General features: G+C 42.8%; 1 protein-coding gene across 4 annotated transcripts in view; it reads right to left on the bottom strand.

Annotated features, from left to right (window-relative positions):
• Khdrbs3 (KH RNA binding domain containing, signal transduction associated 3) overlaps positions 1-20,324 on the bottom strand; it is a 150,815-nt gene that overhangs the window by 54,751 nt on the left and 75,740 nt on the right. For all 4 annotated transcript variants that reach the window (XR_015624364.1, XR_015624365.1, NM_022249.2 and 1 more), the window contains exons 5-6: positions 14,652-14,791; positions 10,503-10,698 (exon numbers count right to left, since the gene is read on the bottom strand). Coding sequence is in view for 2 of the 4 variants with exons in the window: in NM_022249.2 (NP_071585.2) it covers positions 10,503-10,698; positions 14,652-14,791 (336 nt within the window). In the remaining 2 variants the exon portion in view is untranslated. The remainder of the gene's footprint in view (positions 1-10,502; positions 10,699-14,651; positions 14,792-20,324) is intronic.

The following is a 20,324-nucleotide window of genomic DNA, read 5'->3' as shown; positions in this document are numbered from 1 at the left end:
AACACACTCCTACTATTCCAAATCTTGGCACAGGCCTGAAATCACCTCCTTTCCCCTGTTTATCTCTGGCTGGTATGAACTGTTCTCGTTTTCTTCCCTTCTGAAAAATGAGGCTCAGCTGGTAAGGAAGACCCGGCCTGAATCAACAGCAGATGTACTTGGTGTTTCATTGTGGGCGACAGATAGAATCCTGAGTACCTTTCATATGATAATCTAATCGCCATAGCATACCTAGGAGCTGAGCCTGGCAAGCCAGGTTCCCTGATTTACTACTCTGTCTGCCCTGAGCTTTTCACTAGCCATCATGTGATGTAGTTGCACTTTAAACTGTTACCCAATGGTTTTGTTTTTTAAATATTCAAATCCAAGTGCAATAGCTCTGTAATGTCCTGTCATGCAACCCACATGTCTACTCACCCTCAAATAAACGATATCACATAAAAACACCTCTAAGAGGATAAAGAGGGCAATAAACTTCATCAGTGACATCTGCCATCAAACTCCTAGTCTGTGCAACACAGCCTTCTCTGGGTACAGGAGTCTCCAGAGAACTCTCTCTGGGCTAACCTAGGCTACCCCATCCCGGGGGTACTAGCAGATGTACTTGGTCTACCCTCCCTGAGGGTAATCCCACATCCTTTATAAACCTGTGTCTTTGGTCTACCCTCCCTGAGGGTAATCCCACATCCTTTATAAACCTGTGTCTTTGGTCTACCCTCCCTGAGGGTAATCCCACATCCTTTATAAACCCGTGTCTTTGTTCCGCTCTCTATTCTTTACACACAAGTCAGCCATGTGTATTATTATCCTTAAAGTCAACTGTGTTCTTTCTCTGTATCAAGAAAAAATCACACAGAATCTTTCCCAAACACTGGGCCCTGATGATAAAAGGGGTATTGTGTCTGCCATCAATAACTTACTGGGAAACTGTCAGACAGGAAAGATCAAATCCGTGTTAAGATGACTATGCATCCACACAAGAGGCTGACCACCTGAAGGAATCCGGGTTGTAGGCAGATAAAAGTGAGGGGGTACGTACTGTAGGAGATCACACATCCTGTGGCTCATCTGATACTAGCACAGGGAGTGACCATGAAGGAGATAAGAGAAACAATGGCTGCCCACTGTGCAGACTCATCTACGGAGTTATTCTGTATTGGTTTCCATTCCTGAAACAAGCCAGCTATTCAGGCAGTTTAGGAAGAAGCCTGACTTGTGAGGTACCTGACACAGAGTTCCCACAAACTAGATTCTTGCTCTTTACTTACGTCTGTTAAAGGGAATGTAAGTAATCATCCAACATTCGTGCTTTTATCTAAATGAGGTATCCCTGAGCTTTTAAATCCCGTTATTATAAAGAAATCCACTTTCATAAATAACCTTCTCACAATCTGCACTGCTTTAATCAAAGTGCTGACTATGGAAAACGAGGGGGCTGAAGCAGACAGGTTTAGTTACCTGTCAACAGTATCCAGCAAAGGCTGCACTGGGGAAGGTAAAGGCAGTAAAGCCCTCTTCTGCACAAAGTTCCAAAATCTGTCAGCATTAGTTTTAGGTAAAGCCATGTCAGTGGTACACACCTTTGATCATAGATAGCACTTGGGAGGCAGGGAGGAGCAGGACTCTGAGTGAAGGCCACCCTGCGACACACAGTAAGGCTATCTCGGAAACAACACCAATAAAAAAACAAATAAGACAACAATCAAAACCCCAAAGCTTCAGGTAAGTGTGAATGGGAACAGCCTTCCTTCCTTGACTTCACCCAGTCTGTGCTAAGGCGTGACCGGTAAATTTCAAACATGCCTGGCTTTCCCTAACGGCCCTGGCATCCCTGCCCTGGGATTTCAAAAGAGTTCACTCCTAGCAAAGGAGGAAGAGGTAAAGTGTCCCAAGGGACAGGTGAGGATACCAGGGATCTTCCAAACCATTTCCATGGAGGACAGCTTGAATGGAGCATAATAAGGTAAGAGAATGGGGCTGGCTGTGGGGCCTTTGCTTCCACTCAAAAGCATCTCTGACTCTCAGTGGGTTTGAGCCACAGCTGACATCTTGTGAGGAAATACTATGCTCGAGCCGCATGCCTGATATGCGGGGTTTCACAGACACTACATAAGGGGCAGCTGCCTTGCTTCATTCAAAGCAGTTGCAGAACACAAATAGGTAGGTCCCTGAATTGGAATGGAATCCATGAATCACTGAAGAGAGCTTGCTGCTCTACTGGTTCTGTGGCCATTCACAAACGAGGTTACTCCAGGTACCACCAGCCCATTCACTGTAAACACAAATGAGTGCTGATGTCACTGGCTTTATGGTGGCAGCTCAGCAAGCCTGAGGGCAGCAGCTGGAACAGAAGGTGCACAGCTGCACTTAATGAGTTTGCCTCTAGCTCTGGCTCCTGCACTCTTCTGCTCATTTTCTTACTTCTTCTTGCCTACAGCATTGTGTGAGTGAGACTATGGAAAACAAAAGCTTTGCTCTAGGGACCTAATCCTAGCTCTTCATTCCCCCTTCGCCCTCAGGAGTCACTGTGGCATGGCTGGGTGCTATCACTGCCCTTCCTTTCCAGGTGAGGCACAGCCAGGAGTGCTCCTCTGAGAAGCATAAATAATTATGCAAGTGAAACTTACAACAGCCCTCACCACTCACCCAAATCCCCCTGGAGCACACAGATGCCTGCGCACTACCTCCTGGGAACTGGAGGAAAGGTGCAGGGATCAGGCCACTTGGCTCTGCCATTCGGAGCTGTCAACTTCAGGAGCATTTGCTGTCCCTTTAATTTACAGAGCACAGCCTTCCCTTACCATTTCTCAAGTAGGAAAGACCACACAGGCCATACAAGGCGATTTCAGGACAGTCTCCTCCTCCATTTAACAAGCATGCTGGAGCTGGATAACAGAAACATACCTAAGACCTTCATTATTTTTACCAACTTCTAGGACTGCACACGGAATTCCCCGCAAACTGACACGGGAGCTTTACCTCTCAGCTCAGGCTTCTACACTGAGTGACGGTAACTTATTAAGACAGCAGGAGACATTGCCCAGGACTCAAAGGTGAATCAATCATAATTAAATGAATCAGAGAACCAGAATAATATGAATTTCTAAGACAATTTAAGTTTATGCATCATGAAGGAGTCAACAAATCTGACTTTTTAAAGCGATTTCTGGGGCCAGCATGAAGGCTCTGTGAGTGAAGGCGCTCTGCCAAGTCTGACAGACTAAGCTCTGTTCCTGGAACCACACAGAGGAAGGAGAGAACTAACTTCTGTGAATTGTCCTCTGGCCTGCTGACACGCAACTGTACGCACATATACAACAAACCGAATAACCTTTTTTTCAAAACCATTTGAATACTCCCAATATCCACGGCTACTCAGCTTCAGCTTGTTTCTATTGCCATTAAAATACTTGCTTTTGGTTTTCCGAATCAGGCTTTCTACCTGATGAAATTAGTTCATTAGCCCTCTCTTGGGCTGCTAAAGGAAGTCAAGTGCCCATGGAAACACCCCCGTTATGGGCTCCTCAAGCTGGGCCAAGTTATAGACCTGGAGACAGACTGCAGAGCTGCCATCTACTCCACCAGTAGCATCTACAGATAGAGAAGACTCCATCCCAGAAAGGCTACATGACAAGGATAAAAACAACAGATCAGTGCTGGGAGGAGGACGCCTGGTCAGGGTCACATTCCTGCTGTCGTCAGACTGCACTTCTGCTCTGTTTATGTGGATCCCCTGGTGCACCAAACCCTGTGGACCGTAAGTGGTATCTTACAGTTTACCTCGACTGAGCACAGCTCTCTTAAGTTATCACGGATTGCACAGGTTACACAGGTTACCCCGTAGCACTTTCCCTTCCATTTCAAAATCCAGTCCTAAGTGGGCAATGGGCCTCTGGCTAAATATAGTTTCTATCTGACGTGGCCGCACATGGCAAGAGCCACAGTTAGCTCTTAAGCTGTTCAAGTTGGCCACTCTGACTTGCTGACTTATTACCAATTTATTATTTGGTGTGACTGATGTGTTATTTTGGGCATAAGTTACCATTCTGCTTTAAAAAAGTAAGCCTCTGGTCACAAGCATGGATTCAAGTCATGATGAATGATATGACCAGCAGTGACACAGGTTATGCAAACCTTCATAGCCAGATTTTACATACATGCATACATACATAATACACACATACATACATACATACATACATACATACATACATACATACATACACTGTCACTCCTACAGAGAGGAGAAAAACTGGTTTAGAAACTGGTTTAGAAATTGTCCTCAGGATGAAGCGGAGTGTCTGTCCTGTCCCATGGCTGACTGTTGGGCCATCAGCAGCCCTTTGTTCACAGCATGTCAGTGTGCAGGCCCCGCTTTGTGCTGTGCACCCCTCAACCACACACAGACCTGAGCATCTGGGCATTACATTTCCACAGCTCTTGGCTTCCTTTAATGCCTTTTTTAGTCTTAGTCTCCTACTCCAACTGAAGCCTCTGTCCTCATTAGGCATTGTTAGTGTCTGAGGCCCCCCCCCCAAAAAAAATTGACTTTGAAGATCTGAATTGCTGTTATTGTTTTCAATAGTGGAACTGAATAATACTTTATCCCATAAAATAGAGTACACATACAGTGAGCCAAGCAGGGGAGGTGAACATTGTATAGACACACAATAAAAAGAACAGAAGAAAACAACCAGAAAGGAAAAAGCAGATTGGTCATTTCAGAAGACTTTCCTTGTGAGGTAAGGGCCAAGACAGAACAGTGCAAAGGCTTACCCCTGGTTTCCTTTGCTGTATGAAGAGCAAGGCCAAGGGGATCCATGCCCACTATCACCAGTCATTTCAAAAGCTTGGTGACTTGTCTGCCTAACCTGGTGTTACTTCACAGGCCTTACAAGCAGCTCGGAGCCAGTGACAGGAACTGGAGCATTAGTGGCTGCTGTCTGTCTTCCAGGACACCGGGCTCCAGTTTGTTTGCTGTGTCCCCTCTTAGCCACTTAGCCCCGTCCCTGCATCTGGCTCTCTGACTATGCTTTGTGAGCTGTTGACTGTGGATTTATTTATTTGTTCCTTTTTTTAAATCTCCATTTGCAGAAGCCTTTCTTCCGGCCAGACAGTTTATAGATGTCACCTACCAGTACCAAAGGTGACTAAGTTGGCTGTGACTGTGCTATCTGATTCTCTGGTCTTGGCTGGGTCTCACAGACTCTCCCACCTTGTAAATGAAGTAAAATGGACTATCTTAAGCCACTTTTAGTAAACACTAGAGGGTTCATTCAATGTAATAAGAAATACCAAACACTAGTGCCATTTAATGATGAATCCTAGAGGCTAACAGGGCAGCGTTCAGCATGCGTTGTGCTTAGGTTGTGCAAACAGAAGACAATCTGCTATAAAAGCAGCTCCGAGAAAGCCTTTCCCTTTTGCAGTCTGCTGGTTGCAGATAATTGATAAGGGATAGAAATGCAGCTGCCGAAGTACAACAGGAATGCATGCTTGCCCTCGAGTGTGTTTTCTTTCACTGTAACCAAAAAGCAGCACACCCCCAGTCTGCAAGAATGTTAGGCTCTGCCAGGCCTGTCTTCCTGTGTGATCACACTTGGAATTGTTAAAGTGCTCACAGGGAAAACACTAGAGGTTAGACTAATTAACTTTTCAGTCATATAATCATTTGGGCATAAGAAATAGGTTGGTGTCACAGGGAAAAAGGAACTTCTTGTTCTCCAGAAAAAGAGATGTGGGGTTACTGTAATTATGGCTAATTTTTCTACCTTGAAGCAGAGTGCAAGGCCCCGGGGTCTACTCAAACACTGAGAACACACCCATTATCTATTCTCTGCATGTTTAAAAAAATAGCAATGGTGAACTACTTTGCTTTCCTGGAATATTTGTCTGTCTATTCAAGGTGGAGGCTTTGAGCTGACCATGGCTAGTGAGCTCCACCTGCGGCTCCTGTATGTTCCACCTCAGCGAGGGTAATCCCAGACACACACTATCAGACAGCAGCCACTCTTCTGGGTGAAGAGTCAGAGAACCCTTTGTGATTGTGATGACTGAGGAAAACATTGGGCTCAGAGGCACTTCAGATGCTCAAACTCTCCACCACTCTACCTAGGGAAAATCCACCCAATTTCATCAGGACATCCCTGGACAGCCCCTTTCCACATTCTTCAGAGGAGTCCTCTGCATTGCAAAATTAGTGACAACATGCCCAGTAACTGTGTCTTTCTTGGGCCTGTATAAGAAAGCCTTTCTATTTTAGAATAACACTTGTTATGAAGAAGATGCACTGTCTCAAGCATTCAGACAGGCTTTCTCTTATATTTTTGGTTGTGAGCCTAGCCTTTAATGGCTGAGCCATCTCTCCAGTCCTCAGACAGGCTTTCTCAACAAAGTATCAAGTATGCCAGGATTTCAAATTTACACACACACACACACACACACACACACACACACACACACACACCAGGATTCCTCCATCAGGTTAGGTGTTAATAAAACAACTGTGTGATACCCCGGCACCTTATATATACTCTAGAAATAACCATACAAACAATGAGTGCTTAATCAATTTTTAAAAATTAAACTGGACTGCTTAAATATCATCAAACAAGGGTTATGGAAATCAAGATTTTTTCTTACTGAATATCTGTTAAGAACTTTCAAAAATTCTTATTCATTGTAGTGTCAGGAATCAAATCCAAGGCTGTATGTATGCTGTGCAAATAAGCTAAGTCCCCAGCCTCAAGGATACCTTTAGAATTTACATTTCTGAATTGCTGAAGGACTCTCCTCAGACAGAGGGATGGTCTGATGTCCTTAAAACAGCAAAAAGGGCTCTAATTTATTTCGGGTTATTGGTTTTCTTTAATCTTTATTCCCACCCTTTCTTCTTCATAGTTGTTCATTTTCCCTTGCCAACTTAAAGTGCCATAAATCAGGTAGGTGCTAAAAACAGAAAGGGACACAAACTGCCCTTAATCACATCAGTGGTGACCTCCATAGAGAAAGGTTACCGTGCTTGGTAGTGCTGTTTAACCAACAAATTCTTAGAGTGTGCCAGAAACTGCCAGTGGCTAGTGAAAAACTAATGAGGACATGGCTTCTCCTCATGAAAGCAAATGATCTCCCAGGCAGGTGAAAACAGATATTTGTACTCCATAGCTGAACGCTAACTCATGAGACACCGCATCAACAGCTGCAGGCCAGAGCCCTCAGCAGAGAGCTGCCATTTGCAACGTTCTAAAGGCTGGCCTTCCTCATGGAACGCATCATTCCACGCCCTTCCACGGAGGCAGCAACTGCCAAAGTCCGGGCCCTGGTGGACCACACATGCCAGGTACTGGAAATAAGGAGCAGGAATGGTGGAAGAAGCCTTTCCCCAGAGTTTACAAGCCGGTTCATGGTTACTCCACCACAGTGGACCAGCTCTTCAGATGGCCTAATAAAACTGCTTACCACTTGATATAAGATGAATAACAACTTTTCCTGTCACTCAGGGCTACCAGATTTGAAGTTTGTTATTTTCTAGTGTGCTTATCCCATGAAGAAGAAAAGAAGAAGGAGGAGGAGGAGGAGGAGGAGGAGGAGGAGGAAGAAGAAGAAGAGGAGGAGGAGGAGGAGGAAGAGGAGGAGGAAGAAGAGGGGGAGGAAGAGGGGGAGGGGAGGGGGAGGAGGGGGAGGAGGAGGAGGAAGAAGGGGAAGGAGGGGGAAGAGGAGGAAGAGGGGGAGGGGAGGAGGAGGAGGGGGAGGGGGAGGAGGAAGAAGAAGGGGAAGGAGGGGGAAGAGAGAAGCAAGGAGTAGGAGGAAGGGGAGGGGAAATGGGAAGAGAAAGAGGGGGAAGAGGAGGAAGAAGAGAGTGTAAGGCTGTTTATTTTTTATGACACACCCTTACACATACAGTGATGAGAACTAAACACTGACTAGCTCTCAGGATTTCAAACAGTTAAGAACAATGGCCAGCGTCCAGACACATGTCAGAGACGACCATGATATGACTGGAAGAGGGGCATGAAGTTGCAGTTGGATCAAGAGAGCAGGATAAGGTTCGGAGGGAACAGTTGAGAAGCTGCTAATGGAAGCTCCCATAAGTGAGTGGAGGAAGCCTTTCCCTTTTCTGCATCGGTGATGTCCAACCTACCGCAGACAGCTGCCGAGCATTCTACATTAACTGTGTCAAGGGATTACGAAACGCTAGGTTAAGTGGGGAAAGTCCTTCAGTTTGGCTATTAATCTGAAAATGTATTCCAATGAATAACAGATGTGAAATGAAGTGATCACATTTGTAGTCTGAACCCTTCACGGCAGGAGTCTCCTGGTGAAAGTGTGGGCCTATGACAATGCTTGCTTCCTGCATTCTGCTGGTCCTGCCAAAGGCCTGAAAAGCAGGCATACACGGAGTTAGCAGAGTTAGCTGATGCCTTCCAGGCAAGTGAGAGCAATGAGAGGAAGTAGCTGTCAGTAATTTAAATGCAACAGTGGGGTGTGGGTACAGCAAGAGGCAGCAAATGGCCCCATATACAAATTCCAGCTTCAAGTGTCCTGGCGAGAACAGGTATGAGTGGGGGACTCAACCATTAATGAAGGTTTCTTTCTCCTTTGGAAAGCACCAATCTTTGCTCCTGAAAATGAATCAAGTAATATTTAGCATGGGAGTTGAGGGCAAACAAAGTAAATTCATTCAACATATTTATCAGTTCACTAATTTGACTGGTCCAATTACTTTCCCAATATCAAAAAAATTGAACAAAAATCAGAGCTATAGGCAACCAACACCCCTTTCACCCTCTGCATGCTGACCAAAATAAGGGTCTGTTTGCTTTTATTTCTTCCTCTGGGCAAGAAATATTTGGATTTATTCATCTAATTTTTAGGCTGATCAGCATACACACACTGGGGCAGGGAATGTGGATCTGTCTCACAGAGGGCTCTCAAGCAGTCCTTTATTGAGTATAAGGATGAATTAGAACACTGAAAGTGACAGTAACTAAACATGTGCTTATGAAACCAGCAAATGTTAAATTAAACTCATTTCAAATGGATAGTGAAATAGATTCCATGATCTGATTCCCCACAATCCTGGCCTGGCAATTTCTAGAATATCATCCAGCCATGTTTATCCAAGAGCAGTCAAGCTAAGGTGGGAACAACGTGACTATGGCATAGAGCTACAAGAACGTCAACAGCATTCCTTGTCTTTGTTGCCCCTACTCCTGTGGAAGGGTCAGCATTTGTGAAAAAACTCAAGGCATAGCCATCACTGTCAGTTTTACAAGAACATAAGGAAACAGGAAAACCAGCAATTTTAGGAGATGAGAAAGAACAAGGCCAAATTGCAAAACGGAGAGTCTGATGGGGAACAACAGCGTGCTGAGTTATAAATGAAGGACTCTCATGAAATCGAAGGAGCCAAGTGTTTTCCATCCCTGCCCACCCACATGTTCAGTTTATGTGGAAAAGCGACTGTAACAGCAGCTGTAACGCTCACGAGCTCAGCAGTTGCCCTGATGAGGTTCTCCTGCAATAGCTGACCTACACAGAAGCAGAAAGAGCAGGCAGATGATATGGGAAGGGCAGTCTAGGCCAAAAGCCTAGAAAGGCAACATTCATGGATTTCTGTTCAGTCCAGAATGTGGAAGTCAAAGCAGCCACAGATGACACTAAACACGAGTCTAGAGACTCCAAGATAACTGCAACCTTTTAGAAACTGTGCAAAGACATGCCCAGTACCTCAGAAACACAGCAGAATGAGAGAGCTCACTGCGAGCCTCTGATTCCTGCCACTACTGTCCCTGGACTCTGATTCCTGCCACTACTGTCCCTGGACTCTGATTCCTGCCACTACTGTCCCTGGACTCTGATTCCTGCCAGTACTGTCTCGACTACCTTTTAGTGAGAACATCTACTGACTTCTCAATCCCTCCATCTGTGGCAGCAAGGAAGCTATACCAAGAATTCGAAGCACTGGCATCCTTAATGAGACCCTTCCCTTCTGTCCCACTTTTACAGTTCTATTTCTTTCTCTTACCTTAACTACAAGCCATACCTGAGAATCTCAACTGGTAAAGAAGACTAATCAATGCAAAAACATAAGGAATTTTAATTTTTTTGACGGAACAGAACTTTCTTACAAAGTTATGCTTTACTAAGCAGATTAAAATGATACAGTAAAAGGTGACACCATCTTCGTATTTTTAGGCAATCTCTTTTCAAGTGACTGACTTATTCAGACACAACCCAAAATGGAATATAAAAGAATGTTCTAGTCAACTCACGGAAGAGCTTAATAGCTCTATTTGTGTGATGCCATGTTGAATTCCCCATGGCTGAGATTCTGCCTTAGTTTCAAGCTGCCTTGAAACCGACCCTATACTTTTGAATTTCCATGCTAAGTGGCTTTAATGTCAACTACTTGCTAGGCTGGGGAGGTGGACAGGAGAAGCAACTCCGGCACATTATCTGACTTGACCAACTTGATCTCCGAAGCTATCACCTTTACTTACATACTCTCCATAGGTCTCCTGTGTTGGGGGTGGCGGTGGAGGTCTGTATCCAGTTGGGGGGACACCTCTTGCTCTGGGAGTGAGAAGTCCTCTTCCCCGGCTCACTGGCCCTCGGGTGGAAAGGACTCCTCGGGGAGTCGGTGTCCCACGTGGTACCCCAACTGCAACAGGCCTGGCTGTGACTCCTCCTCTTCCCCTGTGAGCAAGAGGGTCAAATTAGCAGTATCTGTCATATTTTCTAGCATGTTATTCTTCACATACATTGACATCTCAGACAATTCACTGTTTTACATTTCCCTAAGATGTAGTAAGGACAAACACAAAGCACAACACAGCAAATAAACATGGACCTAGGCAGCTCGCACAGCACAAGTCGGAAATATCCTGGGCACAGCTTAATTTCTTCATTGTTGTCATAGTGGGAAACTCTTGATTTCTGGGAGACCGCACAAATGATGCTGTTCCAGAATGACACCAAATGTGACTCCAATACATGAGTGGGCCCTGTCTTGTTCATCATCGGACAAAGAAACTGAGACTTGGGCAGATCTTAAACTTGCCTGCAAACACACACACACAGAGCCAAGTAGGGATTCATAACGTATGCTACGGTTCCACCTATGACCAACATAGGACAGGCTTTTAGGAAACAGAAGCAGGCACTGGTGAGGGGTTTGACACTTGCGCATGTAGAGCAAGGTGTGCTGTCTACAGCACACACACCCTCCATTCTTGTTGTTTACCAGTCTCTCTCTGGGGTTTCCTGAATCCCAGTTGGAATGAGGAAGTGCACAGGCAGATTCTGGGTACAGACATCACTTATGTTAAAGAATAAGCTTAGTTCTTTTCTTTGCAATGAAGTGGAAATGCTTTATTACAATTTATTACATCCTACTGTATGATTTAACTTCAGATGCATTCTGAAATGTATCCCGAGGTGGTATTAGTGAGGTAACAATAGAAGACTCTAGGAACCAATGTGTTCTACTTTGAGACTTCAAAGTGACTCCATAATGTACTTGCCGTAACAACTTACTCATGCAAGGTGAGAAAAATGTAAACAAGAGAAGAGTTTTAACCGGTCAACATTACTGCATGAAACACAGGGCTGAATGAATTCACCATGTGATAGGGAATAAACAAGGACAATGTAGATAAGATGCATTCATTTTGATAGATGAGAGGAACTAAGACATGGTAATAAGAAGTAGCTCCTGGGGAAACCACTGAAGATCTTGTAATGCTATTAAAATATTACTGCATCACAAGAAGTTAAAAAAAACACAACTGTTGGTTTCCATTTTGAGACATGGTCTCACTATGTAGCCCTAGCTGGCATAGAAGCTACCATTCAGAGCAGTCTGGCTTCTGAGGTTATAGGCCTGACACCTTGACCTCATTTTAGAACTAGAAAGTGCTAGTTGCCAGGGACTGGTTTACTCTGTTTAGCTTTGTATCCTGACCTCTCACACTTACATATTGTGTAGCCAGTACCTAGGCTTTCTTCATCTTTTGCCATAAAGAAAATTCAAGATAAATTTGAGTCCTAACCGCTAACTGGGGACAGCTTTAAATAAAAGGTAGTAAACAAATAAATGGCAGTATACACATCTTAACCATGGTTTCCAGGAAAAGAGGAAGAGGTTTTTCTAACTGTTACACTATAGAGCAAAGAAAGTGCTTCTCTTCTTACTCTTGGTAACATCAACACTTTCATGGAAAGCGCTCTGAATTAGAAACTGTCAATGATTTAAGGGACACTGACTTCCCACGCACTGGTATTGAGTATGCTCCATTGTGACATTCTCCAGAATGGAGACTCATTCTGAGTTACTGCCTGACAATGTGGTATGCAAAAGCTATTAGATAAACAACAAAATTTATTATATATGTGAATACATATAAAAAATCCCAGGACATGTGAATTTGTGTAGACACTTTGTGTCACTGAAAAGAACACTTAGAGACTTATATTCCAGGATGGTGATACTTATTTCTACATCCACATGTGGTCCTTCATCACTAAATGATGGATAGTCCGGGACCTCGTTAGATGTAGTTGATGTAGACTTGCTTAAACTAGATGACAGAAGATACTGTACACTTAGTGTACATTGTTGTGCACGCTCTGCTTTTACAGGACAGGCAGTATAACACCTTGTTTGTAACACTGTTACCATGGTTACCGTACCACTAGACTATAGGAATTTGTTTTAGCTGCATTATATTCTAATAAAACCAATCTCACATGTTACAGGACTGCATCTCAAAGCATCTGTCTGGTGGCACAGCAGTGCCTGTTCTGGGAGGCCATTTCTTATCTGTCTGTACATGCTGCCTCCAGTCCACAAAGGAAAATCTGCATCTGTGCTGTAACAATGCTGCACAAAACACATTACTTGCCCCACATGGCAACAGGCAGCAGGACAGTCAGTATAATACCTTGTTTAATATCACTGTTACCAAGGTTACCACATCAGGCAGCAGGAAGTGGCTAGGCATAGACAGGACAAGGTGGAAGACTTTCGTAACTACCTACCGAACATACTGTTTTGCATGTGACATAGTACAAATGTGTTAGCTCCCATCGAGTGAAGACAAAACCAGTAATTGGAATAGGCTGAGTAGTGTCAGGCTGACCACTATTCTGCTGCCTGAATCCCAGAAACCAGATTATGGGAGAAGGCCTGATGGGATGATGACAATAGGCTACCAAAACCTGCCATCCAGTTACACATCCCCTACAAGAGAGCCAGAGAGGAATGACAAGAGGAAGAGACTGTGAAGATGGACGACAGGTGATGATGGGGCCATAGATCATAAAACCCTGGCAATCTCCAGGAACAGAAGAGACAGGGGTAAGACTGACTCCTTGTCAAAACCTCATCCTTGGCTTAGTGACACTGAATTTGGACATCTAGCTTCTGGTTCTGTGAGGAACACAAACAAGCAAAAAAAAAAACAAACAAAAAAAAAACCCCAAAAAACAGAAAACAACAACAAAAAACTACCTGAAAGATACCAGATTTGTGACAATTAGTCATGGTGACCACAGGAAACTATAGCAAGTAAGCAATTATTCCAAGCAAGACCAAAGGTGGGCAGGAACACTCATTTGTTGAGCAGTGCAGTGCCTCACAGCTCATCCACAGACATGTTTATTAGCTCTCTTTCTCTGAAGGAACCTGGCCCTCAGGCCCTCAGGCCCCGAGGCCTGGCTTACAACAGTCACACAAATAACTGGATTAGCATACTCCAGAATTAAGTTTTATTCCACAAATGAGCTTGGAAATAGAAAATAAATACTATTATAAATTCCAACATATGTTCTATCTGAAAGAGATATTTCTATATAGTTTCAAGCTTAACAGAAAAGCTTAAGTTACTAGCTAAAAATGATGTCCCTAGAACTAGAGGACAGAGGGGAAACACTGTCCCCCCAAACAACTATATCAACAAAAAATTTCTCCACCAATTTAAAGAGCCAGCTCAATTTTTTTGGAACCATTTTCCCCCTATTATAAGCTAGTCAACAATTCAGAGACAGAAATAAAAACTTTGTGTCCGTGTGCCACTCAGGAGTTCTTCAGCAGCTTCGGGTCTGACAGTGCACACAAAGGCAGAGGCATTCATAAAGCCTCTTGTTGCCTAACACTGTACTTAGCACTGATGGGGGAAAGTTCAATATGGAGCAGTAAGTATACACAGAGGGTATACTCAGTCAGGAGACACATAAGGTATCCTCACTGTCAGTCAGTACACACTGGGTATCCTCACCGTCAGTCAGTACACACAGGGTATCCTCACAGTCAATACAAACACAAGGTATCCTCATAGGATCACATGGTATCTTCCTCTCATGATACCTATACTACTAACTGACCTAAAACCAAGCTTCATTTCAGGGAATTATTGAATCTCTACTGGGGAGGAAAACAGTATACCAAACTACTATTAGCTGGGAAGTGGTACAGGATGTATATAAGTTTAGGTTCAGTTTTTCTCACATTAAAGTCAATCCCTGACTATGAATATCAGAATAAAGGTTTTATAAGACACACTGACAAATATGTCTACCTTCTGATGACAGCAACTTTCAATCTGCTGCCATGGCAAGACAACTTAAAAACAGAAAGTAATTATACCTACCTGGTTATTGCTGGTGTCGTTACACCTCTCGTACGCAAAGTTGATTTCCCTCGAACCACTGGGACATCTGCATTTTCTGAACCTCCATTCAAATAAGTTAATTCCTGGAGCTGTGCTTGCCTGATTTCATCATTATAGTCCTGCACAGAAAAGATTTGACAATAGAAAAGCACTTAGAATATAAAGCAAGCATTTTTTTTTTAAAGAAAATGAGGTTAGGAAAACAGTTAAAATAGAAAATTTATTCAAAGAAAAATGAAAATGTGTTTTTTTTTTAAAAGAAAATCATGAGTTCCCTCCCCCAGACTAAAATTACAGGTAACCTACTGTCTCTCCTTTTTTATGCATAATTTCTACTTGCGATATCTGCAATGCTACAAGGCCACAGAGCTATGACATAGACGTGGTTATTTACAGCTCTTTTCACTCATCGCCACCAAACATTTACCTACTGACTGACAGAAAGGCCTGAGGGAGGTGATCACAGCACATGCATATCAGGGAGAGGCAGTGAACATAGTTACACGCATGCATGCCTAGCTCACCCTTTTCACAAACTCGGGGACCTCACGCCTAAGGAACAGTTCTACCCACAATGAGTGAGTGAGTCTACCCACCTCAGCTATGACAATCACGATTATTAAAATAATCCTAGCACAGATATGTTCAGAGGCCCATGTTGTAGTCAATTCTAACTTGTGCTAGGTTGACACAATGCTGTACCACAATTCTGTACACACAAGGAACGTCCAGATTTATAAATTTGATAAGTAATTGGATTCCTGAAAAATCGGGACTTTTTTCTCCACACATTAAACTCTGAAACTAGGACTCTATCCTGCTTCCTTCCTCTTTGTAATGATCCTCACAGAATAAACAGATAAAACGTTATCATCACTGCTTTGTAATAAAAAGAAACATTTATAATCAAAGAAGGAAGTATAATTTAGCTGTACAATAGCCAAAGGAGTCTCTCTAAGAGGGGCCATCTGGGGAAGGGAGATCCAGTTATCAGAGAGGTAGCCCAAAGCTCCATACAGAGGAAGATCAAAAGACTGATGGACTGATGAGTGTTAAATTCCAGAAACCAGGGACTCTAGCTAAGGCAGATAGATGGGCCACCCTGACTTTAAGACCAGCCTAGGTTTCACTGAGTTCTAGGCTAGCCTGGAACACAGGTAAGACTATCACAAAAATGAATGAATGAATGAATGAATGAATGAATGAGTGAATGAATCAATAAAAAATAAGTAAATAATCAAAAATGGTGTTATATGGAAAAATTATGAAGACAATAAGGAGTCTTAGGGAGCAGAAGCCAAGTCATGCAAAGCCTTCCATTACCATAAAGGTGGTTTAAATATAATTACAACTAAGGTTGCTGAGACACCATAACGATTTTGGGAGCAAACTTCACACTTAGGTTTATGTTCTGGAAAGCACAGAACAAACTTTCAGACTGCAAATAGGGTAGGAGAATGTGAATGTTTCAGGGTGTCACCTGAGGACAACCACACAAGGTCTGTGTTGTGTTACGATCTAACACATAGTCCAGTGAGAAGTCTGGGGACCCATAACAGGAAAGCTACCCTTGACCAGAGCAGATGGATGGAGAAGGCAGTCACGGAGTCCCTCTCAGTGAGATAGAGGTGAAGGAGCCTTAAGAGCCACAATGAAGGCAGGAGCTTCTCATGATGTCTGGCTACAAGGAAGCGCTCACTGATAGAGGCATCGTAGGCTCATAGTCATGAGGGGACAGCAAACTGGAAAACCATGAACACATTTCAGTGTAGACAGGGAATTCAGATGAAGTATTTATGACCTGAATTAAAAATCTCAAAGAAACACTATATTTACAACTAAAAATTCGTCTTTTCTTCCTGACTTTCCCCAAATATCAAGCAAAAACCTAAGTAGGCACATGGCATTAGAGGAAGCCCTTGGGCACCGTCAAGAAGAAAGCTGTAATAAACCATCTGAAGGAGAAGAACACAACAGAGTAAAAGCTGTGGTCCTTAACAGGCGAGCTCAGAGTGTGGGTGGGACTAGTGCTCCCAGACCCTCCCCCTGACTTACCTGGGGCTCTGTGCCTCAGAGCTGTTATCTGCATGGGCCCATCACTCCAAACTGTCTAAAATAAGACTGCTAAGATCTTATCAACCATCTTGCTAAAAATGTGTGAAGATTAATAAATAATTTGCAAAGCACATTCTAAATAAAATGTGCTAGAAAAATGCTAATACTTCCCTGTAGAAAATTGTTAGGAGGTGTGATACTCAGTTATAGATGCTAAAAATAGATTCGATTAAGAGATTGTGGCTGAAGCACTATTTAGACACCAGTAAAATTTAAAAAACTGAAGTTAAAATCAATATCCGTGAGGTTCAATGCTACAATGGATCCCACTTTAAAAATAAGCTTGGCAAAACTATTTCAAAATACACAGATATTAAGTGATTAAATATATGGCCATGCATTTTTTAAGTCAATTTAAGAATGTCTTAGGTAGTTTAATCTTGTAATATCAGATGGGCAGGTATAATGCACCATAGGAACAACTGATACTCACTCAAGCTTTAACTCTTTAGGTGAAAAATAAAACTATTGAAACATGTACACTTTGTCAATAGTCAAGATTAGAAAGGGCATTAGAATTATAGTCATGTATGTATGTGTATTTATACACATGTACATGCCATCATGTGTGTACTTTCCTACACAGTGAGTTTAATCTGTTATGTGAACCTGGAGAATGTGGGAAGGTTTTTAAGTGACTCATTAAAAGTAACCCCAAAGCTCTGACTGGTGGGCTGCCTCCAAGAACAAAGGTGTCGGCCATCAGGACGGATGACCTGAGTTCAATCCCTGGTACCCATATGGTGGAAGGAGAAAACTCACCCTTGCAAGTTGTCCCCTGGCAGTCACACAGCACATACTCGCACACTTCAAAAGATTTTTTAAAAAATCAATCATAACAATAAAAAGTAACACTGGAATTCAATTTCTTCTCTGACAATAACTTCCTATTCACAATTATTTACCAAAATATCACAATATTTATGTTTAAAGTTTTCCTAGCATCCTTGTTGACATTAACATCTATAGGAAACAAATGTAATGCTCATTATTTGAAGAGTGGCTAAATAAACTCTGGAATATACAAACAATATAAGGCGGAAATAAAAATAGTATCATGAAACTGGACATACGCTCACAGGAAAAAAACACACACACACAAAATCACATACATTTTAAGAAGCATAAAATAAGAAGTAGAGATGGCATTTCTGAATTCCTTAAGAAGAACAATGGAAGAAAAATGGATCAAAGACAACATGTAAGGAGTCTCAGAATGCATTCAAGCCACACAGTAAAATAAAACACAATAAAATCACTCATGAAAAACTAGCTGAATTGCAGGTTAGAAAAGTCAAGTCTGTGGCACTCTTGCAGGGAATACCATCATTCCTCCTCAGCCTGAGTCTGAAAAACCCGTTTCTCTGCTGAGGAGAAGCTCTCTTATTCTGGAATAATGGTAAAAGTCCGCCATGCCAGCAGCAGCATCAACAGCAGTAAAATTTACTAGGGGATAAAAGAGCAAACCAGCAAGCCTGAGGCTGCCGTGTCCAGTGAAGCAGCAACACACTGCTCTACAGAGAAGACCATGATAGAGCCCAGACATGAGCCAGATGTGACACTTGCGAAAGACAGGTGAAAAATGACATCGCTGCTGTGCAATGTCGCTGGAGAAGCTGCCCGGCAGAACTGAAATGGTGGAGCCAGGGAACCTGAAACAGGTCCTTTAAACATCCCTGCCTGGCAAAGAGAGAAAGGAAGAAGAAAAACAAACCCACGGCAGCAGGACAGGAGCCAAGATGCACTTAGGGGTAGGTCCAAATGGGTGGAGGGAAGGAAGAGAATGGAAAACTCAAAGAAATAACAACCGAAAACATCCCATGTGTCACGGAAGTTTACAGGCATGGGATGGACAAACTGCTTAAAACCAAACACAAGACACAGCAAAAGAACAAAGTGCCATGCACAGGAGCAAAATGCAGCCCCCCGCCCTCCACACCATGTTTATTTTGAGTCATGCAGAGACACAGCCAAAGGATTATGGGTACAAATTGTCAGCCAACTTTTATAAGCCTTCTCTTTTCCATGTAGGTCAGGTAAACTCACTTCTAGAGAAATCAAGATAGAAGCAGGTCTACATTGCAAGAAAGACTAAAGGCAGTTCTACCAGCTTAAAAGAAAAGGTCCTGTAAGGCAGCTTCATCATGCAGAGAGCAACACCAGAGACACAAGTGTAAAAACACTTGCTATAAGCCAGTCTCTCAGGATTACCAACGTGTAAACGTTAACTAACAGTAAACCGTACCATGCAACAAATCAAGAGGACAGCATATAAAGACGGAGTAAACGAAAACTTGGCTCTCCATACCAAAATCAACTCATGTGGTGAGCTATTATTAGTAGAATAGAGGAGGGAAACCTACAGGATCATCCTAGTAGGAAAACACACAGGATTGGATGAGCAGGGCAAAGAAGACAGGACACCAGGGAAAGTATCACAGGCACCCTGATACAGAAGCCAGGGGTGTTTAGTAACAGCATGACACTGATGTCAAAGAATCCTAATAAACTAGGTTTTATCTAATCTTCCTAATATCTCTTTTTATTGTGATGTAAAAACAGTAAAAAATATCCCAAAAAGACAGAGCAAAATCAATATGAAGAAAATCAATTGTACCTCTAAATAAATGGTCCACTGGTAACAGTATCAGAAAATATCAAATATTTGGAAATGACTCAGCAGTTTTAAGAGTATTTTTGATTCTTGCAAAGGACCAGGGTTTGATTCCCAAGACTCACAAAGAAGTTCACAAACTGCAGTTCCAGAGGATCCAACACCCTCTTCTGATTCCTATAGGCACTCCACATTTGTGGTACACAGATACACACGCAGGCAAAACACTCATACACATAAAATAAACATAAGTGCTTTTGTTAATATTTGGAAATATATTTTACAAAGTAAGTGCCAGGCTATGGAAAAAACTTTTTTTTTGTTGTCTTGTTTTTTTGTTTGTTTATTTGTTTGAGACAGGGTTTTTCTGTATAGCCTTGGCTCTCCTAGAACTCACTACATAGACCGGGCTGGCCTTGAACTCAGAGGTTCTCTTGCTTCTGCCTCCCAAGTGGTTGGGATTAAAGGCATTCACCACCACAAAATAGTTGAGCTATTGATTTTGAGAATGAGAAGTACTTGATATTCACAGAATAAAAGACACCGGTTAAACGTTAACTCCAAGCTCATCTACAGATTCAAAAAACATCTGGCAAAATCCTTGTTGAACATTGTAGAAGTCGGAAGCTGATACTAAAGTGAACATGGAAATGCAAAGGAACCAAAACAACTCTGAGACAGGAAAACAGACCAGGGTGCCTACCACACTGAGACTGGGGAGAGAATGTGACTTACAACAGGACAGTGCCTGAACCAACTTACTAAGAATTTTTAACTAGGAAAGGGAGGAAAGGAACAGAAAGTTGGACAATTTATATACCCAGACTTCAAAGTTCACTGAAAGTTTGACGGAAAAGTATGTAACTCAATTGGGAGAGGCTTACTGTAAATCACTGGGGCAGAACTGAGAGTCCCAGATAGAC

Source organism: Rattus norvegicus, chromosome 7 (genome assembly GCF_021556685.1).
Source record: "Rattus norvegicus strain SHRSP/BbbUtx chromosome 7, alternate assembly SHRSP_T2T, whole genome shotgun sequence".
NCBI lineage: Eukaryota > Metazoa > Chordata > Mammalia > Rodentia > Muridae > Rattus > Rattus norvegicus.
Note: the sequence above shows the minus strand (reverse complement) of the source record. Positions and strands in the feature narration are given on the sequence as shown.